Source organism: Euprymna scolopes, chromosome 38, assembly GCF_053919585.1.
Source record: "Euprymna scolopes isolate OS-2025 chromosome 38, ASM5391958v1, whole genome shotgun sequence".
Taxonomy (NCBI): Eukaryota; Metazoa; Mollusca; class Cephalopoda; order Sepiida; family Sepiolidae; genus Euprymna; species Euprymna scolopes.
In genome coordinates this window covers 6,040,056-6,064,188 of record NC_136519.1, presented here as the reverse complement: position 1 = coordinate 6,064,188, position 24,133 = coordinate 6,040,056, and the positions used below count along the sequence as shown (strand labels likewise).

Sequence of the window (24,133 nt, the reverse complement as noted above, 5' to 3'; positions counted from 1 at the left end):
GAATCTCTTATGTAACTCAAGAGCTGATGCTCGATTCACGCAAGATGGTCCAAAAGTAGTCTGAAGCATTTCATATGTTTCTGTGTCATTTTTTTCTAAGTTTAAAAGAGAATTTTATTACATATCCCTCTTCTAATACGTCCTCACATCCAGATTGCATTTTTGAAATTCACCAGCTGTGACAATCAGGCTTTAGTAGGATGTATTCCAATTCTTGCTGTAGCTGTTCATTTGAACTTGAAATCATAAAAATTGGTCAGTCATCTCATAAGATGTATAGCAATAACATAGTGAATTTTCAAGAATCTACGACTATTTTAAATGCCTGTACAAAAAAGTCTGGAAACTTATCGAAGGTACCTCGTAAATGAAGAGCCATGAGTGTGAACGAGCAGCTTGAGATTACGAAATGCTTGCTTCACTAAAAGTCACTCTTATATAACCATATACAGACACAAGAAGAATACTCACTGCAAGATGGTAAATAAGCATTCACCAGAAACACTCGTTTGGCTGTGAACACTATCAATAATTCCCCCCCCCCACTCTTTAGCTGTGCCCAAGCCTAAACGTAGATTCCATGAAGGAAGCTTCTTTCTAAGAACTGCACAACTGTGGAACTCTCTTCCGTTTACCTACTTTTCAACTGACTATAATATTGCCGTCTTCAAGTCCAATGTAAACAAGTTCTTGATGAGCCTTCCCCTTAATTAATCCAATTTACCAAATTTACACTTCTAACGACACTATGATATTGTCCTTTTGACCAATGTACACTTTTTAGCCCTTATCCTCGAGTGGCCTCTGGGCCTTGATAAGTGGTGATTCCTTTGTAAAAAAAAATCAATTCCTCCAAACAGACTAGTTTTGCACAACTTTTATGCCTCCCCTTTATGAAGATTAAAATCAAGATATAATGATACTAAGCCTACGTCTAGAATTCTCATTACAATTTCGATCAAAGTGCTTAAGGGTTCTTGAGAAGAAATTGAAATTCAATGAATTTTGCTAAATAGATATCTAATGGTTATGAATAAAATTTAATGCAAATCTGAAATATTTGAATTTTGAAATTGGATCTTATGCATATATTATGCTCATTAATATCTCTTTAAAATGCCTCCAAGAAACTGGAACTCGAAAATATCCGTGTGTGCTGGCGTTTTTGTAAGTAGTTTCTTCCATGAGATCATCACAAGGTGGTAATTTTTTTTTATTAGAAAGTAACTATAAAATTGAGAAAAGTCAAACACCAAAAGGATGAATTATAATGAAATGCTCAAGAAACATTGCAATATTGAAGAGCACACTTGAATTAAAAGTAAGAATCTATCGTTTTTATCACAAATGACAAAATCACATTAAAGAACAATGCCTTTCCACTCTTGTCTATGTTGACAGCCGCTTTATGACTCAGCACACCTAAGACCCGGATGTTTAATCATTAAATATTTTAGCCCTGTTGAGCTAACTTTCTGTATGACTCTATAATCTTAATAAAACCGGATGTTTAAATCCTTAACCCGTGTGACAGAAAGCAACACACTCTTTGTTTTCTGCGCATATCATCACCCAAACCAACCAATCAGATCTCACCAAAGTATTATACCAGCAACGGTCAACAATACACTATCAAAGAAGTGCCCATCGAACCTTTGCTCCTGGCCTAACATAAAAAAAAAAAAAAATGTTCTCTTAAATTAAAAGAAAAAAAATATTTGTTTAATTTTTTTAATCGTAAATAGTTTTTTTTTTTCAGTAATAAGAAATGTTTACAAAAAGATGTCGATAAAGGGTAAATATATGAACAAATTATTTAATTCCTCTAAATCTTAGCTTGTTAATTTTGAAAAAAAAACTTTTTTTTCTACACAGGTGTTTAACAAAATAAAAAAAAACAACATACCAGTCTGCCTAAATCAAAATCTGTTGTTTCTCATTGATATAAGAATCCCAGGTTGCTCGAATGACGTGCCTAAATATCATACAAATAGATAGTCAGCAGGAGCCATTTGTCGTGCTTTAATTTGTTGTAAGTAAATAGTAAAATCGTAAAGATGGATGTTTTCATTTTTTTTTTTTCGGACTATTATTCTCATCTTCATTAGTTGTTGTTTCAGCGCATTCGGCCAACTTATCCTCTGAGCTGCTTTGAGTAGGATTGAAACCGCTATCTTCAGAAAATGGCAACCTTCACACCATGGGCCATGGTGCAATGGATAGAGATGTTGAGTCTATGATTCCAGAAAATAAGTTTGAATCCTACCCAAAGCAGGATTAGTTGACCGAACCCACCCCCACACTGTGGACATCCCTAGATGTAAAAGATCTTTCTACTCCAATAGTTTCTTCCCTAGAACCGCCAGACTTTGGAATTCCATTCCGGATCCCTGCTTCCCCAACAGTCTGACGTGCAGAAGTTCAAGTGTAACGTGAACCAACATCTTGCTGCCCAAATCCGTACATAGTACCCCGGTAGTTGTTGCTCCTGATAGTAGCCCCCTACACCAAAGTGGCAATTTGCCATGTTTGGGGTGAAAATGTAATAAAAAAAAAATATTTTTAAAAGACAACAACAACTATGGAAGGCAGTAATTACTGAGAATATAGTTACAAGACTCAGCATCCCTATCCTGTCGCGGTTAATCACCATGAAGATGAGGATAACAGTTTTCAAAACATAAATACATAAATTATGAAGCCTCATCTCAAATGATTAAAAAAATAATAAATAATGGATGATTTTTAAATACTCAAGTCAATACAGCAATAAATGCCAATAAAAACATAGTTCTAATAAACTTGGATAATCTTAAATATGAGTGTTTAGGAATGAACAAAATGCTATTTCAAAGTTATTCACAGTGGTGGTTGTAGAGATCTAATGAGGCCTTGATGATGCCCTGGACCACCCCCTTCACTGTATGACTCACAGATTCAGGTATGAGTCCTAGTGCTGAGAAATATTGTTGTTAATTACCTATATCGTGTGTACCGAGAAATCACTATACAGAGACGTATACCCGGTGACAAATGCAAATAAATAAATAAAATAATCAAAATAGATCATTTGAATAAAAATTAGGAGCCTGACATGGGTCAGGTGCATAGGAAGAAACAACAAATTTGATTAATTGTCAAAAAGAAGATAAGTAAAAAGTATGATATTTGAAAGTCATTTTCGGCAAAAGCTTACACAGATGTAATCAAATTGCACCAAAGTCAGGTCAATTCAGTGAAACGATAATGACCAAAGAAGACGCCCTTGGGTGTGGCTACAGTGATAATGTCGTCCCCAAGGAGGCGTTTCATCTGGTCAGAAATGGTTATAGAATAGCTGAAAAATATATTGTTGTTGGTTGACGATTTGAGCCCCTAAGAAGAATCAAAACGTCAAATTCCTGTGTGTGCATCTCACTGCTAACAACCAACCACCCATAAACGTCACCGAGAATAAAGATATATTATGTTTTTATATATCAGTGTGTTGTTAACCTTTTAAACAGACAAAATACATTATGAGAAATGGAAAGAGTTTGAATATGATTGAATGCTGTACCCGATTTGGATGTCCAAAACCACAGCCCTATTTCCCTTCATTTCTACAAGCCATAGCTTATGCATAATAGACCGACCGAGCTATCTAGCAGACGGGTGGACAGAGCCTTGTATAGAAATTCGTGGACAAATAAAAAAAAAGATTTATCAAAAATACAAATTATCATTATCATATCGAAAATTCTATTGTTGGCATTGGTTTCTCCAATATTTTTCTTATCAGGATTCTTTCTAGAAAGACATTGGGTCTTTATGGGAGGAATCACATGAAGGTTGCCAACAGTGAAAATGAATTTGTAAAACGAATTGAATTCGAACTTGAAACACCCAGGTCATCAGTCTGTGTCGTGAACCACTTGACCACCACCACCTTCCTCCACAGGCATCATTATAATCACTGGCCTTCCTTTTTTGTTAACAGCATCGGCAATCACAGCTTTCCAATTTGTAGAGTCAAAGTAATCTCAGGAAGACAAGTAAAGATGGTAGTTTCCCCGTTGCTTTCTCTCTTGATTCAGGGGTGCATCTCCCCCTTCCCCACCTCCGTGAGTTAAGCGCACCCCCAGACCTCAACCTGGAAATTTCTATGACTCGGCGTGGTACATACAGCACCTAGCCTTCCCCAATTGTCATCCATCTGATACTGGCCAGGCTCATCATTGCTTAACTTTGGTGAGCTGGCAAGAACCGATGTATCAACGTCATTGTGTTGTATATGGTAGATCCATTGTACATGAAGTTAAATAAGACATCTGTTTTAGTTTTATAAACATTTGAAATTTGATTTTTTTTTTAATAGTAGAATCAACAATGTCCATTGGGTAGTCATTGATTGTTTTAGAGGATTTTAGTAATGAATTTAATTTCGTCATGCGTTTCATCATCATCATCATCGTCGTCGTCATCATCATCGTCGTCATCGTCGTCGTCGTCGTCGTCGTCGTTGTCGTCATCATCATCGTATGAATCTGAAAATTTTATCGTTGACATTGGTTTCTCCGATATTTTTCTGGTAAGAATTATTTCTAGAGGTACATTGGATACTTGCAAGAAGAAGCACGTGAAGGTTGCCAACATCCTAAGTGAATGTGAGTTTTGTGAAACGAACTGGATTCGAACTTAACACACCACTAGACCACCGTCACTTCCCAAAACAAAATTAAAAATGGATTATTTTCAACTTCCGTCACCCCGTGTTGACAATTTTTTTGTATGAAACTGTCAACTGCAAAATGAAACGATTTTTTGTTTTCTTTTTTTTTTTTAATTGTATTTTATTAACAAAACAAACAAAAAACTGGGTTTTCAATTACCATTTAATACTAGCAGGACTCGTGTCTTAGCATTGCCCGGGGGGGGGCGTATAAAAGAATGATTGAACAACATGGGATATTCATACGTGTTATTTGTTTTAATTTTTTTTTCTTTGCGATAGCATATGGTAACAGTGTAAATGACTGACTTTGAACTTGTTGTAATCAGTGACGAATTATTTAGGAAACTATTTCAAAGATAAATATTAAATTAAATTTTGAATATACGAAAATTGTTGTGGTCCCGTAAGGGTCCGGAAGAAAGAAACAACTCGATAATGGAAACTAAATATAATTTGACCAAAAATATGGGCAATAAAACCTCGGTTCATTTGAAGATAACCTGGAAAAGTTTCTGTTAATATTGTGATTGCTTTTGATGGAAACAAAAGACACTAAATTGGTAATTTACTAGTTGTTGTGGCCCTGTAAGGGTCCAGAAGAAATGTTACATGAAAGGGCTGTCCCCTTCTTATGTAAGTAAGAAGACAGACTAGATAAGGGAAAATGATATTCGGAAAAGGCTAGTGCTGAAGATAATGGATAATTGGAATCTTAGGAACTCAGTCGATTGTTAATTCTTTTAGAAATAGTTAAATATTATTTATGTCAGAAAAAGCGATTTTAGAATAACTGGATATTATATGTCAGTTAAAAGAATCGACAATGCGAGTTAAAAAATATAGTTTGAAAATAGGTTAGATATTAAACAATTAGAATTGAGGATTCTTTGTTTGTCAAAAGTGTGTTTGAACAAACATATGTAAATCCACATGAAAATTAGTCACGTTTGAAAAACACACTTCTGGCGTCATAAACAAAGAAGATTTCTTAATATAGGAATCGAGGGTTCGAAGTTAGGCAATCAGTCGGATTAGGATCAGATAATCAGATCAGATCACACACGGATTGGAGAGTGGGAGCCCCTTAGAGGCGAAGAGAGAAGAGTAGACCATGAAGTCGGAAAGGCTTGAATTCCTGACTTCATCAATCGGCCTGTTGAGGAATAAAGAAATCATCTATAATTTGTAAGTATTGTCTTTTATGTCGTCCTACAACGGAAAAAGGTAAATGTGTTTTGTATATTCATTTATAAACGAACTCTTGTCTAACCCCCTTACAAGTAATCTGCCTCCACATTATGATGAACATAAGTGAAGTATCTCCTCCCCTCTATATGTGTAAAGAACTGTTGCATCATATATCTCCCAGTTCGTATTAATATAAAGTCACCAAGAATCATCCCAGTTTGTTATAAATGTCATCTCATCGTCGTTATTCCCATTATATGTAACCTGTTATATATGTCCTGTTAATGTGTCTCTGATATGAACCCGTCATCTCTTTCAATATGTACACGCTACACAACAGAAAGATTGGAAACAAAATATATTGAACAGAAAAGCGAATACAGCAAATGAAATGCATGGGTATACGTCAGTTCGACTGCCACAATTGCATGACTTAAACATAACCACAGACAGACATATTCTCCCAGTCTTTATAGTAGGTGGAAGAGTTCATTATTATCCAGAAGGTAGACGCACAACAACAGGTATATTCTACGCTTATATCTCTATTGTCACTGAAAACTTAGTATCATTAAAATCAGTCCGTGTTCAGTGTAGACAAAAGAAAAGTCTTATAAGCATGAATACTAAACCATCATATAATACTAGGGATACTCTGATTGCGAGTGTTTTAGGGGCTTGTGCATATTGGTGATGTTTTAAACCAACGCATTTCAGGTGAAAACATTACTACGTACTTACGTGTCATGAGTCCGTCTATCACTTAACCACTATCACATAAAAGTTGAAAATAATACTGCAGATATTTCTTGGGTTATTGTCGTAGCAAACTTTTCTGAAATTCCCTGATTTTCCTCGTAACACTGCAAATTATAAGTTTGGTATTTTCCAACTGATTATTGTGAAGGTGTTGTCCAAAAATTATTTCTTCTCTATCATTACAAATCATTAACGAATATTTATTATTTTTGTTTTGTTTTGTTTTGTTTTCAACTTAAAGGATTGGCTTTTGTTTTGAACAGCAATTTCTCGTCAGTGTAACTTGTAAACATCTTTAATTTGTACACCGTGAAATATTCACTTTGGTTGTGCTGTGTTTCCAGTATATCTCGTCGTGGTAGAATTATGACTGTTGTTGTTGTTATTATTATTATTATTATTATTATTATTGTTGTTGTTGTTGTTGTTGTTGTTATTATTATTTATTGTTGTTGTTATTATTATTTGTTATTGTTATTATTATTATTGTTGTTGTTTTTGTTATTATTATTATTATTATTATTATTATTATTATTATTATTAATTATTATTGTTATTATTACTATTATTGTTATTATTATTATTATTATTATCATTATTATTATTATCATTGGCTCACATGGAGCTTTCACACAAGTGAACAAACGATCTGATTGGAAACCTGTGGTGTTCTCTGGAAGCTGAGTGACAACAAGTCTCCTCAGACGTCCAGCTCTCTCCACCTCCTTCGATAGCATTTGCAAATGAATTTCCATCATCGCAACAGCCTCTAACCATTGATTTCTCGCTGGCAGTGGCCATTGGTTTATGCTGGAATTTGAGTGGCACTGAGCCTCCCCAAGGTCCCAGTTCTCTTTGTGCTTGTCCAACCGAGGTCTGGTTGGCGCTCTCTCCTCGGTCTTTCAGTACTTCTTGACCCTTCTCGGCTTTTTGGTATCACTTTTTTATTGGGAGGAGCGGTGATGAAACAATGGGGAGGATGCATGATGGGAGGTTTAGAACTTGTAGATATGCAGCTTCGGTGTTCTTCATAATATTTCCGTCGTTTTCATTATCGTTAGTCGTATTTTTGCAGCTATTCCTCTGATTCCAATTTCTGACCTTCTTTTTTCAAAGTTTTTCTGAATTGTTCCTAGTGCTCCTACTATTATCGGTATTATTTTGATTTTCTTCATCATCCAAATCCCTTTTAACTCTCTGGCTAGCTCTGTGTATTTGCTCCGTTTCTCCTTTTCTTTCATACTCACCCTGTGGTCAGCTGGGACAGCAAAGTCTACGATTTGACAGGATTCTTCTTTCTTGTTAATTATTACGACATCTGGTCTTCTTGCTTGGATGGTTTGTCCGTCTGTATGTCCATGTCCCATAGGATTTTGTGGTTCTCGTTTTCGAGTGGTGTTGCGGGTTTATGCTTGTACCATTTGTCTGTACGCTCAAAATGCAGTCGTTTGCACAATTCCCAGTGCACCGCCCTTCCCACTTGATCATGCCTGTTTTTGTATTCCTTCTGGGCCAGTTTGCTGCATTCACTTACTATATGGTTTATCGTGTTGTCTCTTTGTCCACAGAGTCTGCATTTGCTGTTTTCTTGTGTTTTATCGATCCTTGCTTTGATATGGTTGGTTCTTATCGAGTTATCTTGTGCTGCAGTTATTAGAGATTCAGTTTCTCGGTTTATATGTCCTTTTCGCATCCATGTCCAGGTGTTTTCGTTATTCTCATCTTTTGTCATTCTTATGAATCTTCCGTGGAGTTGTTTCTCTTCCCATTTCTCTTTTCTCGTTTTGTCATTTGTCTCTCTGTTTTCTGTTTTGTTGTTTTCTTCATGTCTCTCGCTGACATAATTATCCTTTCAGTGTTTTGCATTATGTATTTTTCTAGTTCTTTTTTCGTGTCCTTCACACAGTCTTCTATACAGATCAGTCCTCTCCCGCCATCTTTCCTTTTCACGTAGAGTCTGTCAATATCGTTCTTTAGATGTAGTGCATTATGCATGGTCATGAGTTTCTTGGTTTTCTGGTCAAGTTGTCTCAGTTTTGTTCACCCTATAAACGGTCCAGAATATCTTACTAGAGATACTGCCCATGTATTTATACCTTTTATTAGGTTTCTGCTATATAATTTCGTTTCCAGGAGTTTTCTTGTTCTCCTGAGGTATTTCTTTCCAATTTTCTCTTTCATTTCTGTTGCTTTGATGGTGTCCGCTTTCAGAATTTCCAAGTATTTATAGTCGTCTTGTTCCCCTAGTGCCCTCATTTCTGTTTGGTTGGGTAGTTCCATGCCTTCTGTCGTCTCCAGTTTTCCCTCTCTTATAACTAGTTGTGTGCACTTTTCTATTCCAAATTCCATTTGGATATCTTGGCTGAAGATCCTGGTAGTGTTAATTAGTGTCTCTAGCTCCTTTTCAGTCCTTGCAAAAAGTTTCAGATCGTCCATGTACATCAGGTGGTTCATTTTTTCCTCTGTATTGGAGAATTTGTATCCGGCTTGGCACTTTCTCAGAATACTGTTCAAGGGCATCATGGCTATGATGAACAATAGTGGTGATAGCGATTCTCCTTGGAAGATGCCTCTTTGTATGTTAATTTCTGTTATGTGTTGTCCATCAGCTGTCAATTCCAGTCTCCATGTTTTCATTGCATTTTCTATTACGTTGGTGATCCTGCTTGGTATTTTATACATTTTTAGGCATTCTATTATCCATGCTTGGGGGATCCTGTCGTACGCTTTTTTGTAGTCGATCCATGTCATGGCTAAATTCTTTCTCCTCCTTTTTACCTCCTTTAGGATCTTTTGATCTATCTATAACAGGTCATGTGTTCCTCTTTTTCCTTTTTGGCATCCTTTCTGCTCCTCGGGGATGAGTCCACGGTTATTCAGACAATTACAAGTGGTAGCTTTGTTTCCTCAGTTGTGCTGTCAGTATCTTCCACATAGTTGGTAAGCAAGTGATTGGCCTATAGTTTGTTATTAATATTGTTATTATTGTTATGTTTATTATTATTATTATTATTATTATTATTATTATTATTGTTGTTATTGTTATTATTATTATTATTGTTATTGTTATTATTGTTATGGTTATTATTATTATTATTATTGTTAATATTATTATTGTTGTTATTATTATTATTATTATTGTTATTATTGTTATTGTTATTATTGTCATTGTTATTATTATTGTTATTATTATTGTTATTATTATTGTTGTTATTATTATTATTGTTATTATTATTTTTATTATTATTGTTATTATTGTTATTATTATTATTATTGTTATTATTGTTATTGTTATTATTATTATTATTGTTATTATTGTTATTGTTATTATTATTATTATTATTGTTATTATTATTGTTATTATTGTTATTATTATTATTATTGCTATTATTATTATTATTATTATTATTATTATTATTATTATTATTATTATTGTTGTTGTTGTTGTTGCTATCCATCGTCTTTTATCAAACGGCGTCGAAAGATATTTGCTGTGATATCAGATATCGATCTGTTTCTGCATGCTTAAGATTCTAAACTCTGCAATCAATTCCCAAATTTCAATATTTATGAGGTTCCGTACAACTGTTTATCGGAAGGGGTGGAGAGTGTCATTGATACGGGTGTAGAAACTGTTGAATGCAAGAAAATATTAATCACATATTTTGGTAAATTTTAAACGTAAAAATACTCAAGTGGAAACAAATTAACAAGAAACATTAAACAGACTTTGTTAAACAAAGATACTGAAATGAAATTTGTGTTTTTTTTTATAAAAAAAACATTCAGAGTGGATTTAAAGAAATATATTGAAATTGCACTATGATTAAACTGATATTCAAATTATGTTTAGAAAAATCCATTGGAATGAAGTTAATATTGGAAAGCATTCAAATGAAGTTTAATATTGGAAGGCATTGGAATTAAGTTTAATAGAGAATGGCATTACAATGCAGTTTACTATAGAAAAGCATTACAATATAGGAAGACCTTGGAATGAAGTTTATTATAGAATCATATTTAAATAAAGTTTATTATAGAAAAGCATTGGAATGAAGTTTATTATAGAAAATCATTGGAATGTAGTTTATTATAGAAAAGCATTAGAATGAAGTTTATTATAGAAAAGCATTGGAATGAAGTTTATTATAGAAAGACTTTTGAATGAAGTTTATTATAGGAAGACATTGAAATGAAGTTTATTATAGAAAGACATTGGAATGAAGTTTATTATAGAAAGACATTTGAATAAAGTTCATTAGAGGAAGACATTTGAATGAAGTTTATTATAGAATTATATTTCAATGAAGTTTATTACAGAAAAGCATTAGAATGAAGTTTAATGTAGAAAAACATTGGAATTAAGTTTGGAATCAATTTTATTATAAAAAAGTATTGGAATGAAGTTTATTATAGAAAGTCATTGGAATGAAGTTTATTATAGAAAAGCATTGGAATGAAGTTTATTATAGAAAAACATTGAAATAAAGTTTATTGTGGAAAAGCATTGGAATGAAGTTTATTATAGAAAAGCATTGGAATGAAGTTTATTATAGAAAGACATTTGAATGAAGTTTATTGCAGAAAAGCATTTGGATCACGTTTATTATAGAAAAGCATTGGAATGAAGTTTATTATACAAAAGCATTGGAATGAAGTTTATTATAGAAACACATTCGAAATGAAGTTTATTATAGAAAGACATTTGAATGAAGTTTATTATAGAAAGACATTTGAATAAAGTTTATTATAGAAAGGCGTTGGAATGAAGTTTATTATAGAAAGACATTGGAATGAAGGTTATTATAGAAAAGCATTGGAATGAAGTGTATTATAGAAAGAAATTGAAATGAAGTTTATTATAGAAAGACATTGGAATGAAGTTTATTGCAGAAAAGCATTTGAATCACGTTTATTAATGAAAAGCATTAGAATGAAGTTTATTATAGAAAGACATTTGAATCAAGTTAATTATAGAAAAGCATTGGAATGTAGATTATTATAGAATCATATTTGAATGAAGTTTATTATAGAAAAGCATCGGAATAAAGTTTATTATAGAAAAGTATTGCAATCAAGTTTATTATAGAAAAGTATTGCAATCAAGTTTATTATAGAAAAGCATTGGAATGAAGTTTATTATAGAAAAGAATTGGAATGAAGTTTATTATAGAAAGAAATTGGTATGACGTGTATTATAGAAAAGAATTGGAATGAAGTTTATTATAGAATGACATTGAAATGATGTTTATTATAGAAAAGCATTGTAATGTAGATTGTTATAGAATCATATTTGAATGAAGTTTATTATAGAAAAATATTAGAATGAAATTTAATATAGAAAAGCATGAGAATGAAGTTTCTTATAGAAAGACATTGGAATGAAGTTTATTATAGAAAAACATTTGAATGAAGTTTATTATAGAAAAACATTTGGATGAAGCTTATTATAGAAAGACATTGCAATCAAGTTTATTATAGAAAGAAATTGGAATGAATTTTATTATAGAAAAGCATTGGAATGAAGTTACTTATAGAAAAGCATTGAATGAAGTTTATTATAGAAAAGCATTGGAATGAAGTTTATTATAGAAAAGCATTGGAATGAAGTTTATTATAGAAAAGCATTTGAATGAAGTTTATTATAGAAAAGCATTTGAATGAAGTTTATTATAGAAAAGCATTGGAATGAAGTTTATTATAGAAAAGCATTGAATGAAGTTTATTATAGAAAAGCATTGGAATGAAGTTTATTATAGAAAAGCATTTGAATGAAGTTACTTATAGAAAAGCATTGAATGAAGTTTATTATAGAAAAGCATTGGAATGAAGTTTATTATAGAAAAGCATTTGAATGAAGTTTATTATAGAAAAGCATTTGAATGAAGTTTATTATAGAAAAGCATTGGAATGAAGTTTATTATAGAAAAGCATTGGAATGAAGTTTATTATAGAAAAGCATTGAATGAAGTTTATTATAGAAAAGCATTGAATGAAGTTTATTATAGAAAAGCATTGGAATGAAGTTTATTATAGAAAAGCATTGGAATGAAGTTTATTATAGAAAAGCATTGGAATGAAGTTTATTATAGAAAAGCATTGGAATGAAGTTTATTATAGAAAAGCATTGAATGAAGTTTATTATAGAAAAGCATTGGAATGAAGTTTATCATAGGAAAGCATTAAAATGAAGTTTATTATAGAAAGACATTGGAATGAAGTTTATTATAGAAAAGCATTGGAATGAAGTTTATTATAGAAAAGCATTGGAATGAAGTTTATTATAGAAAAGCATTGGAATGAAGTTTATTATAGAAAAGCATTGGAATGAAGTTTATTATAGAAAAGCATTGGAATGAAGTTTATTATAGAAAAGCATTGGAATGAAGTTTATTATAGAAAAGCATTGGAATGAAGTTTATTATAGAAAAGCATTGGAATGAAGTTTATTATAGAAAAGCATTGGAATGAAGTTTATTATAGAAAAGCATTGGAATGAAGTTTATTATAGAAAAACATTGGAATTGGGGTCATCCTTTACACGAGGACGCAATTTATTCACGTCATTTCGATTTACTCAAGAAAATATGTAAATAGTTGAAAGAAATTTGTATATCATTTTATTGATATTTTTTTTTTTTTTTTTGTATCTGAGTGTTTCATCGCACAGTCTGATGTTTGTGACATCAATTATTGATCTCTGCTATGATTGCTTGAGATTCGAAACACTCTTATCGGTTCTCTTATTACAATATTTATGAGATTCTTCAATACGACACTGATTATTTCGGTGAGCTTCGGAGGAGGAGGGGCTAAATGGATAAAGGAAATTCTCAACGTTGTTCTATAAACTTTGTGGAATAAAAAAAAGCATCAACGGATCAATACAAGAAAATCTTTGTAATATAAAATCAGTGCAGTTAAATTTGGTATCGAAGTGAAAAGTTTTACTATAGGTATTTATTCAAAGGCGGTTATTATTATTATTATTATTATTATTATTATTATTATTATTATTATTATTATTATTATTATTATTATTATTATAGGAATGAAGCGAAGAATTGGAATCTATTCAAATGCGATTTTGATTATAGGAATATGTTGAAAAGGTGTTACTATAGGAATGCATTGAAATGCAGGTTTTATTATAGGATAAAGTTGAAAAGCAGGGATTATGAAAATTCCTTATATTTTGTTCTAGTTTTGTTTTAATTTTCTTATCAATTTATTCTAGCTGGTTGTTAAGCATTCTACCGGATAACATATATTCATTCACTATCTCAGACATTCCAACTGAAAAATATTTTAAAATTCTAACCATCCCTTTTAAGTGCAATTGTTTTTATTTTTCTTGCATTCAATTCGCCAGATATATTTGCCAGATAGTTTTTAATTTTTTTTTTTTTTTCATGAGTCCTCTTGCCTCTGGAATGATAGAGATCTTCCTTCGATTCCAGTTTCTTTTCATGCCATACACAAGACCTTTGTATTGCGTTATCTTTTCCCTCTAAGTTCTGTTTAAGCCCGCATCATTAGAGACACTAACTTCTACTAAGGTTGCTTCTTTCTCCTTCTTGTTCCATATCACTATGTCAGGTTTAATAGTTCTGTTTTCTAGGTGTGTAGATGTAGAAATTGCATAGTCGTAACTGATGGTGCACAACTTATTTCCAACTGTTCCTTCTGGTATATGTTTCTTTCAGCATCATTGGGGGGACACCAACCTTCTCTATTAAAGTTACTTTTTCCTCTCTCTTGTCCCATATCACCATATCAGGCTTAATAGCACCATTTTCCAGGTATGTAACCGCGCGAATTACATAGTCATATAGTGGATGATACATCACTTATTTCCAACTGTTATTTCTGGCATATGTTTCCAGGACTTGGTGCTGGATTTGATATTCAATTTTTACAGATGGTCCAGTGTAGTTAGTTACAATCTCCATTGTGTCACAGCATATAGTTGTAACATAGTGCGGACGCATGGCGTTGCACTTTACTTTAGTAATTCATAAAATAAAACTTTACTTTAGTAATTCATAAAATAAAACTTTACTTTAGTAATTCATAAAATAAAACTTTACTTTAGTAATTCATAAAATAAAACTTTACTTTAGTAATTCATAAAAAAAAACTTTACTTTAGTAATTCATAAAAAAAAAACTTTACTTTAGTAATTCATAAAATAAAACTTTACTTTAGTAATTCATAAAATAAAACTTTAATTTAGTAATTCATAAAATAAAACTTTAATTTAGTAATTCATAAAATAAAACTTTAATTTAGCAATTCATAAAAAAAATTTAATATAGTAATTTATAAAAATAAATCTTTATTTCAGTAATTCAAAAACATAAAACTTTACTTCAGTAATTTAAAAAAAACATAAAACTTTACTTTAGTAATTAAGAAGAATGAACCTTTACTTCACTAATTAAGGAAAATAAAACTTTAATTTAGTAATTCATAAACATAAAACTTTACATCAGTAATTCGTAATAATAAAACTTTACTTCAGTAATTCATAAACTAAACTTTAATTTAGTAATTAATTTAATAAAAATAAAACTTCACTTCAGTAATTCATAAAAATAAAACTTTACTTCAGTAATTCATAAAAGTAAAACTTTAATTTAGTAATTAATTTAATAAAAATTAAACTTAACTTCAGTAATTCATAAATTTTTTTTACTTCAGCATTTACTCAAGAAAAACTGTACTTCAGTAATTTATAAAAATAAAACTTTACTTCAGTAATTCAAAATGTAAAACATTACTTTAAAACTTCACTTAAGTAATTCATAAACATAAAACTTTACTTCAGTAAATTTTAATAATACATAAAACTTTTCTTCAGTCATTGATGACATGTTTACTTCAGTAATTCATAAAATAAATGTTTACTTCAGTAATTCATAAAATAAAACTTCACTTCAGTAATTCATAATGATAAAGTTTTACTTCAGTAATTCATAAACAAAACTAATTTAGTAATTAATTTAATAGAAGTAAAACTTTATTTCAGTAACTCCTAAAATAAAACTTTACTTCAGTAATTCATAAAAATAATAACTTTATATCAGTAAAAACTGCTTCAGTGAATTGCTGAAGCAGTTTTATTTTATGAATTACTGAAGTAAAGAAAAGTAAAACTTTACTTCAGTAATTCAAAAAATAAAACTTCACTTCAGTAATTCATAAAAAATTACTTCAGTAAAACTTTACTTCAGTAATTCATAAAATAAAACTTTACTTCAGTAATTCATAAAATAAAACTTTGCTGCAGTAATTCATAAAAACTTTACTCCAGTAATTCATAAAAATAAAACTTTACTTCAGTAATTCATAAAATAAAACTTTGCTGCAGTAATTCATAAAAACTTTACTTCAGTAATTCATAAAATAAAACTTTACTTCAGTAATTCATAAAATAAAACTTTACTTCAGTAATTCATAAAATAAAACTTTACTTCAGTAATTCATAAAATAAAACTTTGCTGCAGTAATTCATAAAAACTTTACTTCAGTAATTCATAAAATAAAACTTTACTTCAGTAATTCATAAAATAAAACTTTGCTGCAGTAATTCATAAAAACTTTACTTCAGTAATTCATAAAAATAAAACTTTACTTCAGTAATTCATAAAATAAAACTTTGCTGCAGTAATTCATAAAAACTTTACTCCAGTAATTCATAAAAATAAAACTTTACTTCAGTAATTCATAAAATAAAACTTTGCTGCAGTAATTCATAAAAACCTTACTTCAGTAATTCATAGAAATAAAACTTTACTTCAGTAATTCATAAAATAAAACTTTGCTGCAGTACTTCATAAAAACCTTACTTCAGTAATTCATAAAATAAAACTTTACTTCAGTAATTCATAAAATAAAACTTTACTTCAGTAATTCATAAAATAAAACTTTACTTCAGTAATTCATAAAAACTTTACTTCAGTAATTCATAAAAACCTTACTTCAGTAATTCATAAAATAAAACTTTACTTCAGTAATTCATAAAATAAAACTTTGCTGCAGTAATTCATAAAATAAAACTTTACTTCAGTAATTCATAAAAACTTTACTTCAGTAATTCATAAAAACTTTACTTCAGTAATTCATAGAAATAAAACTGGAAAGAAAGAAATAAAACAATCGGGCATTTTTCTTCTTTAACAAAAGTTTTTATTACCGTTACGTTCCCATCTCAACACGGCTTAAGTCTCTCGCTATCGTCCATCTCGCCTGGGGTACACTTTTCTTCTCTGACCTCATGCTAGCCATAGCCAGCCATTTCTCACCTTCGACTGTACACGTCTATTTTCTTCAATGTCAACTTTTTTTATCCCCTTGAACACGTGGTATCTTTTTTCTCTGTTTGTTTCCTTTTTCTTCTCGTGCACACTTCATAATTTGTATATGCTGCTGCTGCTAATCTCTTTGCAAGCCAGCCATCCTTTGCTGCTGCTGATATTTTCCCATATGCTCATATGCACTGTTACATTCTGATTAATGTTTAGTTTTAAAATATGCAAACAAAGAAATGATTGTCGGCGATTTTAAATGGTCTTATTCTTTTATCGTAAATTGACCTCGTTAATAAGAAAAAATAAAAATAAAATGGGAAGGTACATTTGGGGTTGAACATGGGATCATTCGTTCTGTAGTCGAATGCCCTACCACTGAGCTATATCTCTAGATGACAGTAAATCTTTTTTTAAGAAGAAATGATCTGCTGATATTTTATTATTTCCCTTAGTCAGTGTAACGTAAGATATCCTCCCCACCCTGTAAAAATTATTTTTTATCTATAAGAGAGAAAAGACCTTTTAAGATCGGATATTTTCGATTTTCGATATTTATCGGATGAATTTCTGGATAAAACATATCTAAGAACACTGCCAGATATATAAATTGCCTTTGTGTAAAATTTGCAAAAGATAGACTCAGCCGTTTCGGAACCTATGAGGAAGGAAGGAACTCACACAAAGTGACTTTTATATAAGAGTAGATAGATAGATAGATAGATAGATAGATAGATAGATAGATAGAGATTGGGATGTCGGATTATTGTAAAAAAAAAAAAAAAAAACTATGTAATGTGTTCATATATTTTCACAAACCAAAAATTATACTTGTGGTGTTAGTTTTACTAGCCGTTTAAAATCCAGAAATATTCATTCTCATATTGTCATTAATATGAGCAATAAAAAAAACTAAGCTTTAAACAAAATAATCTAATCAAAAGAATCGTTTTCGGTATCAGAAAATAGGCACCATTTTTATGATTTTGAAAGCGATTCACATTCCTCAAAAAAGTTCCGATTTTTTTTCCTACTGCCGATTCCGATTAATCGTCCCACCACAACCTGGCATGATATTCTAAGAAACTGATTAAAGCCGTTTTATTGTTTTTATTTCTTTCTTAGGCACCATCTCTGCAATCTCTAGTCAACCTCAACAATTATTTGGACAGCCACAAGTCACACCACAGTTTTTTATCGCTGGTCAACCCCTTAGCCAAGGACAAAGCACAGGTTCTTCCCTTCCTGTGCAGCAATTATTGATTCCAGTCTCAACAGGTCAGTTTACCATTTCATCCTTTGCTTTTTTTTGCATTTTGATTTTTTGATTTACAGAACGATGGAGGGGGAGAGGGGGAAGTGACTTGAATTGTCACATTCAAAACAGATCTTTTTTTTTTTTTCTTTTTATATTCAAGAATTTTAAAATTATCATTTCTTTTTTACGGGAGGGGGGGGGGTCACATGTGAAGAATTTTATAGAAATACGATTTTTCTAGTTGAATTTTGTCGTTCAACTTTTCATTTAAAAACGGATGCATATTCCCCGTCTCCTCAACAAGATATAAAATTCGGTTTGAAAAATGATTAATAATTTTATGTCCATTCCTGAACCAAAAAATATTTTCCATCAAATCGAAGTTAAGATTTTATAACAGCAATGTCTTGTCCACACTGTTATATGGAAGTGATATATATATATATATATATATATATATATATATATACATATCGATGCCTCCGTTCAGTCTCGAAAGACAAAGGATACCCTCTGTAGGGGCAGTTGCGTGTGTAATTGTGAGGCAAGGATTGCGCAATCTCTAACCACACCTCTCCTGAATCGACACTGTTTGGGTCCTGTGGCAAGGAGAAGTCCAGGACGACTGGAAACAATGCCGAGATAAGCAGAGAGCACATACAGCACCTGGAAGTTCCAAATGGTCACCCATTTAGTACTTACCAGGCTCAACGTTGCTTAACTTCGGTGATCCAGCGGGAACCGGTGTGTCAACGTGATTATGCTTCATGATTAATGATACACTGCCTGAAAGTACTTCCCTCAAGCTCCGAGGGTTAACATTCACAGAAAACATGAATTGGAGCAAATACATGGAAGCAATTGCCAAGGCTGCTGTGAGGAAGGTGAGCTCTCTTTACCTTGCTAAAAGATTACTCACATTTGAGAGTATCCGGTATCTCTACAAGGCCACGATTCATCCATGCATGGATTATTGTTGCCACATATGTGCTGGGGCATCTGCCACTAGCCTCTCACTCCTAGACGGGGTTCAAAAAAGAGTTGCCAACCTAATAGGTCCTGAACTATCAACTAAACTCCAACCTGTGTCCGATCACTGAAACATAGCAGGCTTGTGTCTGTTTTACAAGTATTTCAATGGCAAGTGCTCTGACGAACTCTGAGCACTAGTATCCCCTTCCCTACTCTGTAGAGATCCTTAGTTGTCATGCCTTGACAGAGTACAAAATAGACTTCGTGGTTTAGTGGGGGATGCCCTTTTCTCTACCCTGCAACCCCTCTCCCACAGAAGAGACGTTGCGAGCCTATCCTTGTTTTATCGTTATTTTCATGGCAGGTGCTCGTCTGAACTCCAATCCCTGGTCCCCCCTCGCCAATCTTTCACGAAAAACACCCATCTAGCTGAATCCACTGTGAAAAATTTCCCCCACTCTATATCTGTGCCTAAATCAAAACGCGGATTTCATGAACAAAGCTTCTTTCTTAGAACTGCACGCCTGTGGAACTCTGTTCCGTCTGCCTGCTTCCCTCCGGACTACAACTTGGATGTCTTCAAGTCTAATGTTAACAAATTCCTAATGAACCGCCCCCCTAATTAAACACTTCATCAAATCTCCTCACTAACGTAATGTACTTGCAATAACCCTTATCCCTGAGTGGCTTCCGGGCCTTGATAAGTGGTGATCACTTTGTAAAAAAAAAAAAAAAGAAAAAAAAAAAAGCATTTTACTCAAATAGCTTTTTCCCCTCTGATTGCTGCATTTTGGAATTCCCTCCCAGGCCCCTGCTTCCCTGTACTCACATGCAGAAATTCAAATGTAATGTGAATAGACATTTTGCTGCCCAACTCCATAAATAGTATCCATGTAAATCTGGTCCCAAATAGTAGCCCTCATGATTAAGTGGCCCTGTGCCTTGTGTGGTGTGAAACGTCAATAAAAAAAAATGGTTATATCATAACTGAAAAGGTCATTGTTGTTGGTTAACAAATTGGTTAAGTGGTTAACGACACAGACTAATGACCTGGGTGTTTCAAGTTCGAATCCAGTTCATTCCACAAAAATCACTTTCACTTAGGATGCTGGCAGCCTTCGTGTGGTCCTTCTCGTAATCGTTGCTGTCTGTCTGGAAATAATTCTAACTCGAAAAATGGTGGAGAAAGCAATGGCAACAATAGAATCTTTATCATCTGATCAGATCTCGGTCTTGGTTTCGTTTAATCCTGTGAAGTCTTAACTCTTGTCCATTTCGTCTTGAAAATTCGAATGATTCTCGTAAAGTTGATTCTCTCTATCATTCTAAACATTTTTCACACCTCTATCTCTACAAATCTGCTTTCGGGTCATGTATGGAGTATTGTTGTCATGGTTCGGCTCTTAAATCTTTGCCCAATTTGAGGATCCTTAATAAGACTCAGAAGCGAATCTGTAATTTGATTGACCCCCACATCTACTTCTTCTCTGCACATTCTCTCTCACAGACGTGATGTTGCTAGTCTCAATCTTTTCTATAAATACCGTTACGACATATGCTCTTCAGAATTGTCTGCTTCCTTTGTTCCAGCACATTTGACTCATTGGTCTGTTTTAATATCTCATTGTAATACGACTTCCTATTCCAGTAGCTTCTCTCTGAAAACTGGGGGATTGTGGAACTCTCTTTCTTCTGACTCCTATCTATAGCCTTGGTCTGTTCAGCATGCATTTTGTGTCTTTGTGATATATTTCGCTCATGTTACCTTCTTACAGCATGCATTAAATCATACATTACATAAAATAGTAATATATCCAAAAATTATGAAAATTCATTGAGTAGAAAACCAATGGAAGGTTGCATTTTTCTAGATGTAAAAACATTGAAGATTGCGAATATAGGGGGATACTTATCTCTCTTTCCGACACTTTAATGGCTGACGTTTTATTTAAGACGATAGTGATATAATTTTTTTTTTTTTTTTCCTAAAATCATAATTGTAGTTGTTCTATTTGATGAATTTTCATAAGTTTTGGATATATATATATATATATATATATATATATATATATATATATATATATATATATATATATATACTCTTTGGGTAGAGCACTGTCGTAAATAATCTCACCCGCTACTTAATTGACTGAAAATGCAAAGCTTTTTGTTTGTTTACAAACAGACGATTTGAGCACCATAAAAATGGTGGCGGGGGTCCATTTAAATAGACATTCCGACGAGTTATTTACAGGCGTCGCCTTCATGGTCAAGTGGGAGAACTGCTGACTGTCAACACGACGGTTCTAGGTTCAATCCTTGGCTAGGGAGAGATGCTAGTCTAGCGGCACTGATGAGTTGTGATACAACAAAACAGGACGGTATGTCGATGACTATATATATCTTAGCAAGCACCTTTTATTCAAGCACAATTGTATTTTAAAATTCTCCCGAGCTCATTCTTTATCGAAAATTAGATAGTTCAAGTTTTTTGGTGCTTTTTTTTTTAGTAATTTTTCATAAACAAAAAAAAAGAAAAATTCTGTAGGAAATTGCAACCGGTGTAAAAAACAAAACAAAACAAAAACGCGACTTTCTTTTTAGCTCGTTCTTTTTTTTATATATATAGAAAAGTGGCTGGCTCATTTATTCAATTTTTATAATGTCCACCTCGTAATGACAATAGATGTGTCTCAAAATTCAATCAGTACTTTTTTTTTTTCGTTTCTTTTCTTTGGTTCACGGTCAACAAAAGCAACGCATAATCTCTAATTGATTTCATTACCTTTCGAAATCGATGTGGCCTTTTTTTTTTAATATTTACTTCGTTCCAATTTTTCTGACTCTACATGGGGGAGGGGTGCAAAGGTACTAGACACTGACCTTGTGTCTAACTTTCTCCTCGTATGAAATAAACATCAAGAATAAATTCCACCAGAAAGATTTCATTCGAACTACTGCTCTCATCTTGAGTGTTATTTGCACAACGTTTTGGTCAGAATTAACTGACACAGCTATTGCTGTTTTTGCCAGAAACACAATAGATTAATTAATTAATTCTCATCAGAACACGACAGAAACACAAATAGGAAGAGAAAAAATATCAGCGAACGACTCTAATGTAATAATCATTATTTTTTAAATTCTTTTCACATTAAGAATTTTTTTATACAATAATATTGAAAAAAAAAAAGAATAATAATTTATCTTGTAATAAAATTATCAAGGAATCGTATAATCTTATCGAGTAAAAAAATAAAGAAATTGGATATCATTTATTTAGCAAAATGCATTATACATTTGATTTAGCAAAAGGCCGCAATTTTTTCATATAATTATCATTTAGCATAAATAACTGCTAAAAAAATTATAAATCTTGATTTAGCAAAATAACTGCCAAAAAAATTATAATTTCTGATTTAGCAAAATAACTGCTAAAAACATTATAATTTCTGATTTTAACGATATAACTGCTAAAAATATTATAATTTCTGATTCAGCAAAATAACTACTAAAAACATTATAATTTCTGATTTTAACAATATAACTGCTAAAAATATTATAATCTCTGATTCAGCAAAATAGCTGCTAAAAATTATAATTTCTGATTCACCAAAATAAGTGCTAAAAAATTATAATTTCTGATTTAGCAAAATAACTGCTAAAAAAATTATAATTTCTGATTCAGCAAAATAACTGCTAAAAAATTATAATTTCTGATTCAGCAAAATGATTGCTAAAAATTATAATTTCTGATTTAGCAAAATAACTGCTAAAAAATTATAATTTCTGATTTTAACAAAATAACTGCTAAAAAAATTATAATGTTTGATTTAGCAAAATAACTATGTGAGAATTAACTAACACAGCTATTGCCCTTTTTACCAGAAATATTCCGAGATAAAAAAAAAGACTTACCTCATGAATGTTTCCTCCATTCTGGTTTATTGAAAGTGAATTAATTTCGCTGGCAATACATGTCAAATTGTGATGTCGTTTGTCCACATATTAGTTGGAGCCAAGTTCGAATCTTGGACAGTTCAGGAAAAATACATGAGTAAAAAATACAGTTTGATAATTAATTATCGATTTTACGATTTTCATTGAATTGAATAATAATTTTAGGCGGTATAATAATATTTTATAAAGGCGTATAACTCCCACTAACCTCAGAGAGTTCATATTTCTTCGTCAATCCTATTGTCGATTAGACGATTCAAGCGAACTATAATCAAGTTCAAAATAAAAGATCCATAAATTAGCTGCCAGTCGATTCAAAAAGTTGTTAGAAAATGACTAGAAGTTAAAATTCCCACCAAACGTGCAATCCCTGTCTTTCGGCGGAAGTTATAATATCAACCAATCAGGAATCCCATTTTATCTATTATTTCTGACAGTCGATATAACCTCCGACCTACTACAAGTGTATCATGTCGAACTCGGTAATTTCATCCATAGGGGTGGCATGCTCTCGTTCCGTCAGCCATTACTGGGTAGGCGTTCAATTGGGAAAACTTTTTAATTGGTTTCATCCGGGAAAAGGGCTGCTAAAGAGTCCAAATGGAAAAATTAGTACCTGGGGAGGGGGACATCGGATTTTTATCTGTTTGTCAACTGCTTTACGATTGCGCATGCATGAATCGTTCACATGACAGATTTCTTATGTTAAGAATAAGTAGGTTTGAAAGCATTTTTTAAAGATCATGTCAAGCTAGTCTAATGGTTATCGTACTTGATTCACTGTCTTTAGATTTTGGTTTTGATCTCAGCTCTCGAGTGTGTTTCTTTCCACTTACAAGAAGTTAACTGTTTAGAAAAAAAAAACATAATACCCGCATGCACATGTCTCAGTTTCTGTATGAATTAAATATAATATCCATGCATATTTTACGACCGGGCAACGCCGGGCTGTCTGCTAGTTAACTATAATGA

General features: G+C 32.0%; 1 protein-coding gene across 4 annotated transcripts in view; it reads left to right on the top strand.

Moving 5' to 3' along the window:
• Positions 1-24,133, top strand: part of LOC145263057 (uncharacterized) — a 1,096,083-nt gene that overhangs the window by 730,962 nt on the left and 340,988 nt on the right. For 2 of the 4 annotated variants that reach the window (XM_080119900.1, XM_080119901.1), the window contains exon 4: positions 18,097-18,249. The exons of the other annotated variants lie outside the window; for them this stretch is intronic. In XM_080119900.1, coding sequence (XP_079976026.1) covers positions 18,097-18,249 — 153 coding nt within the window. The remainder of the gene's footprint in view (positions 1-18,096; positions 18,250-24,133) is intronic. 4 annotated transcript variants of the gene reach the window in all.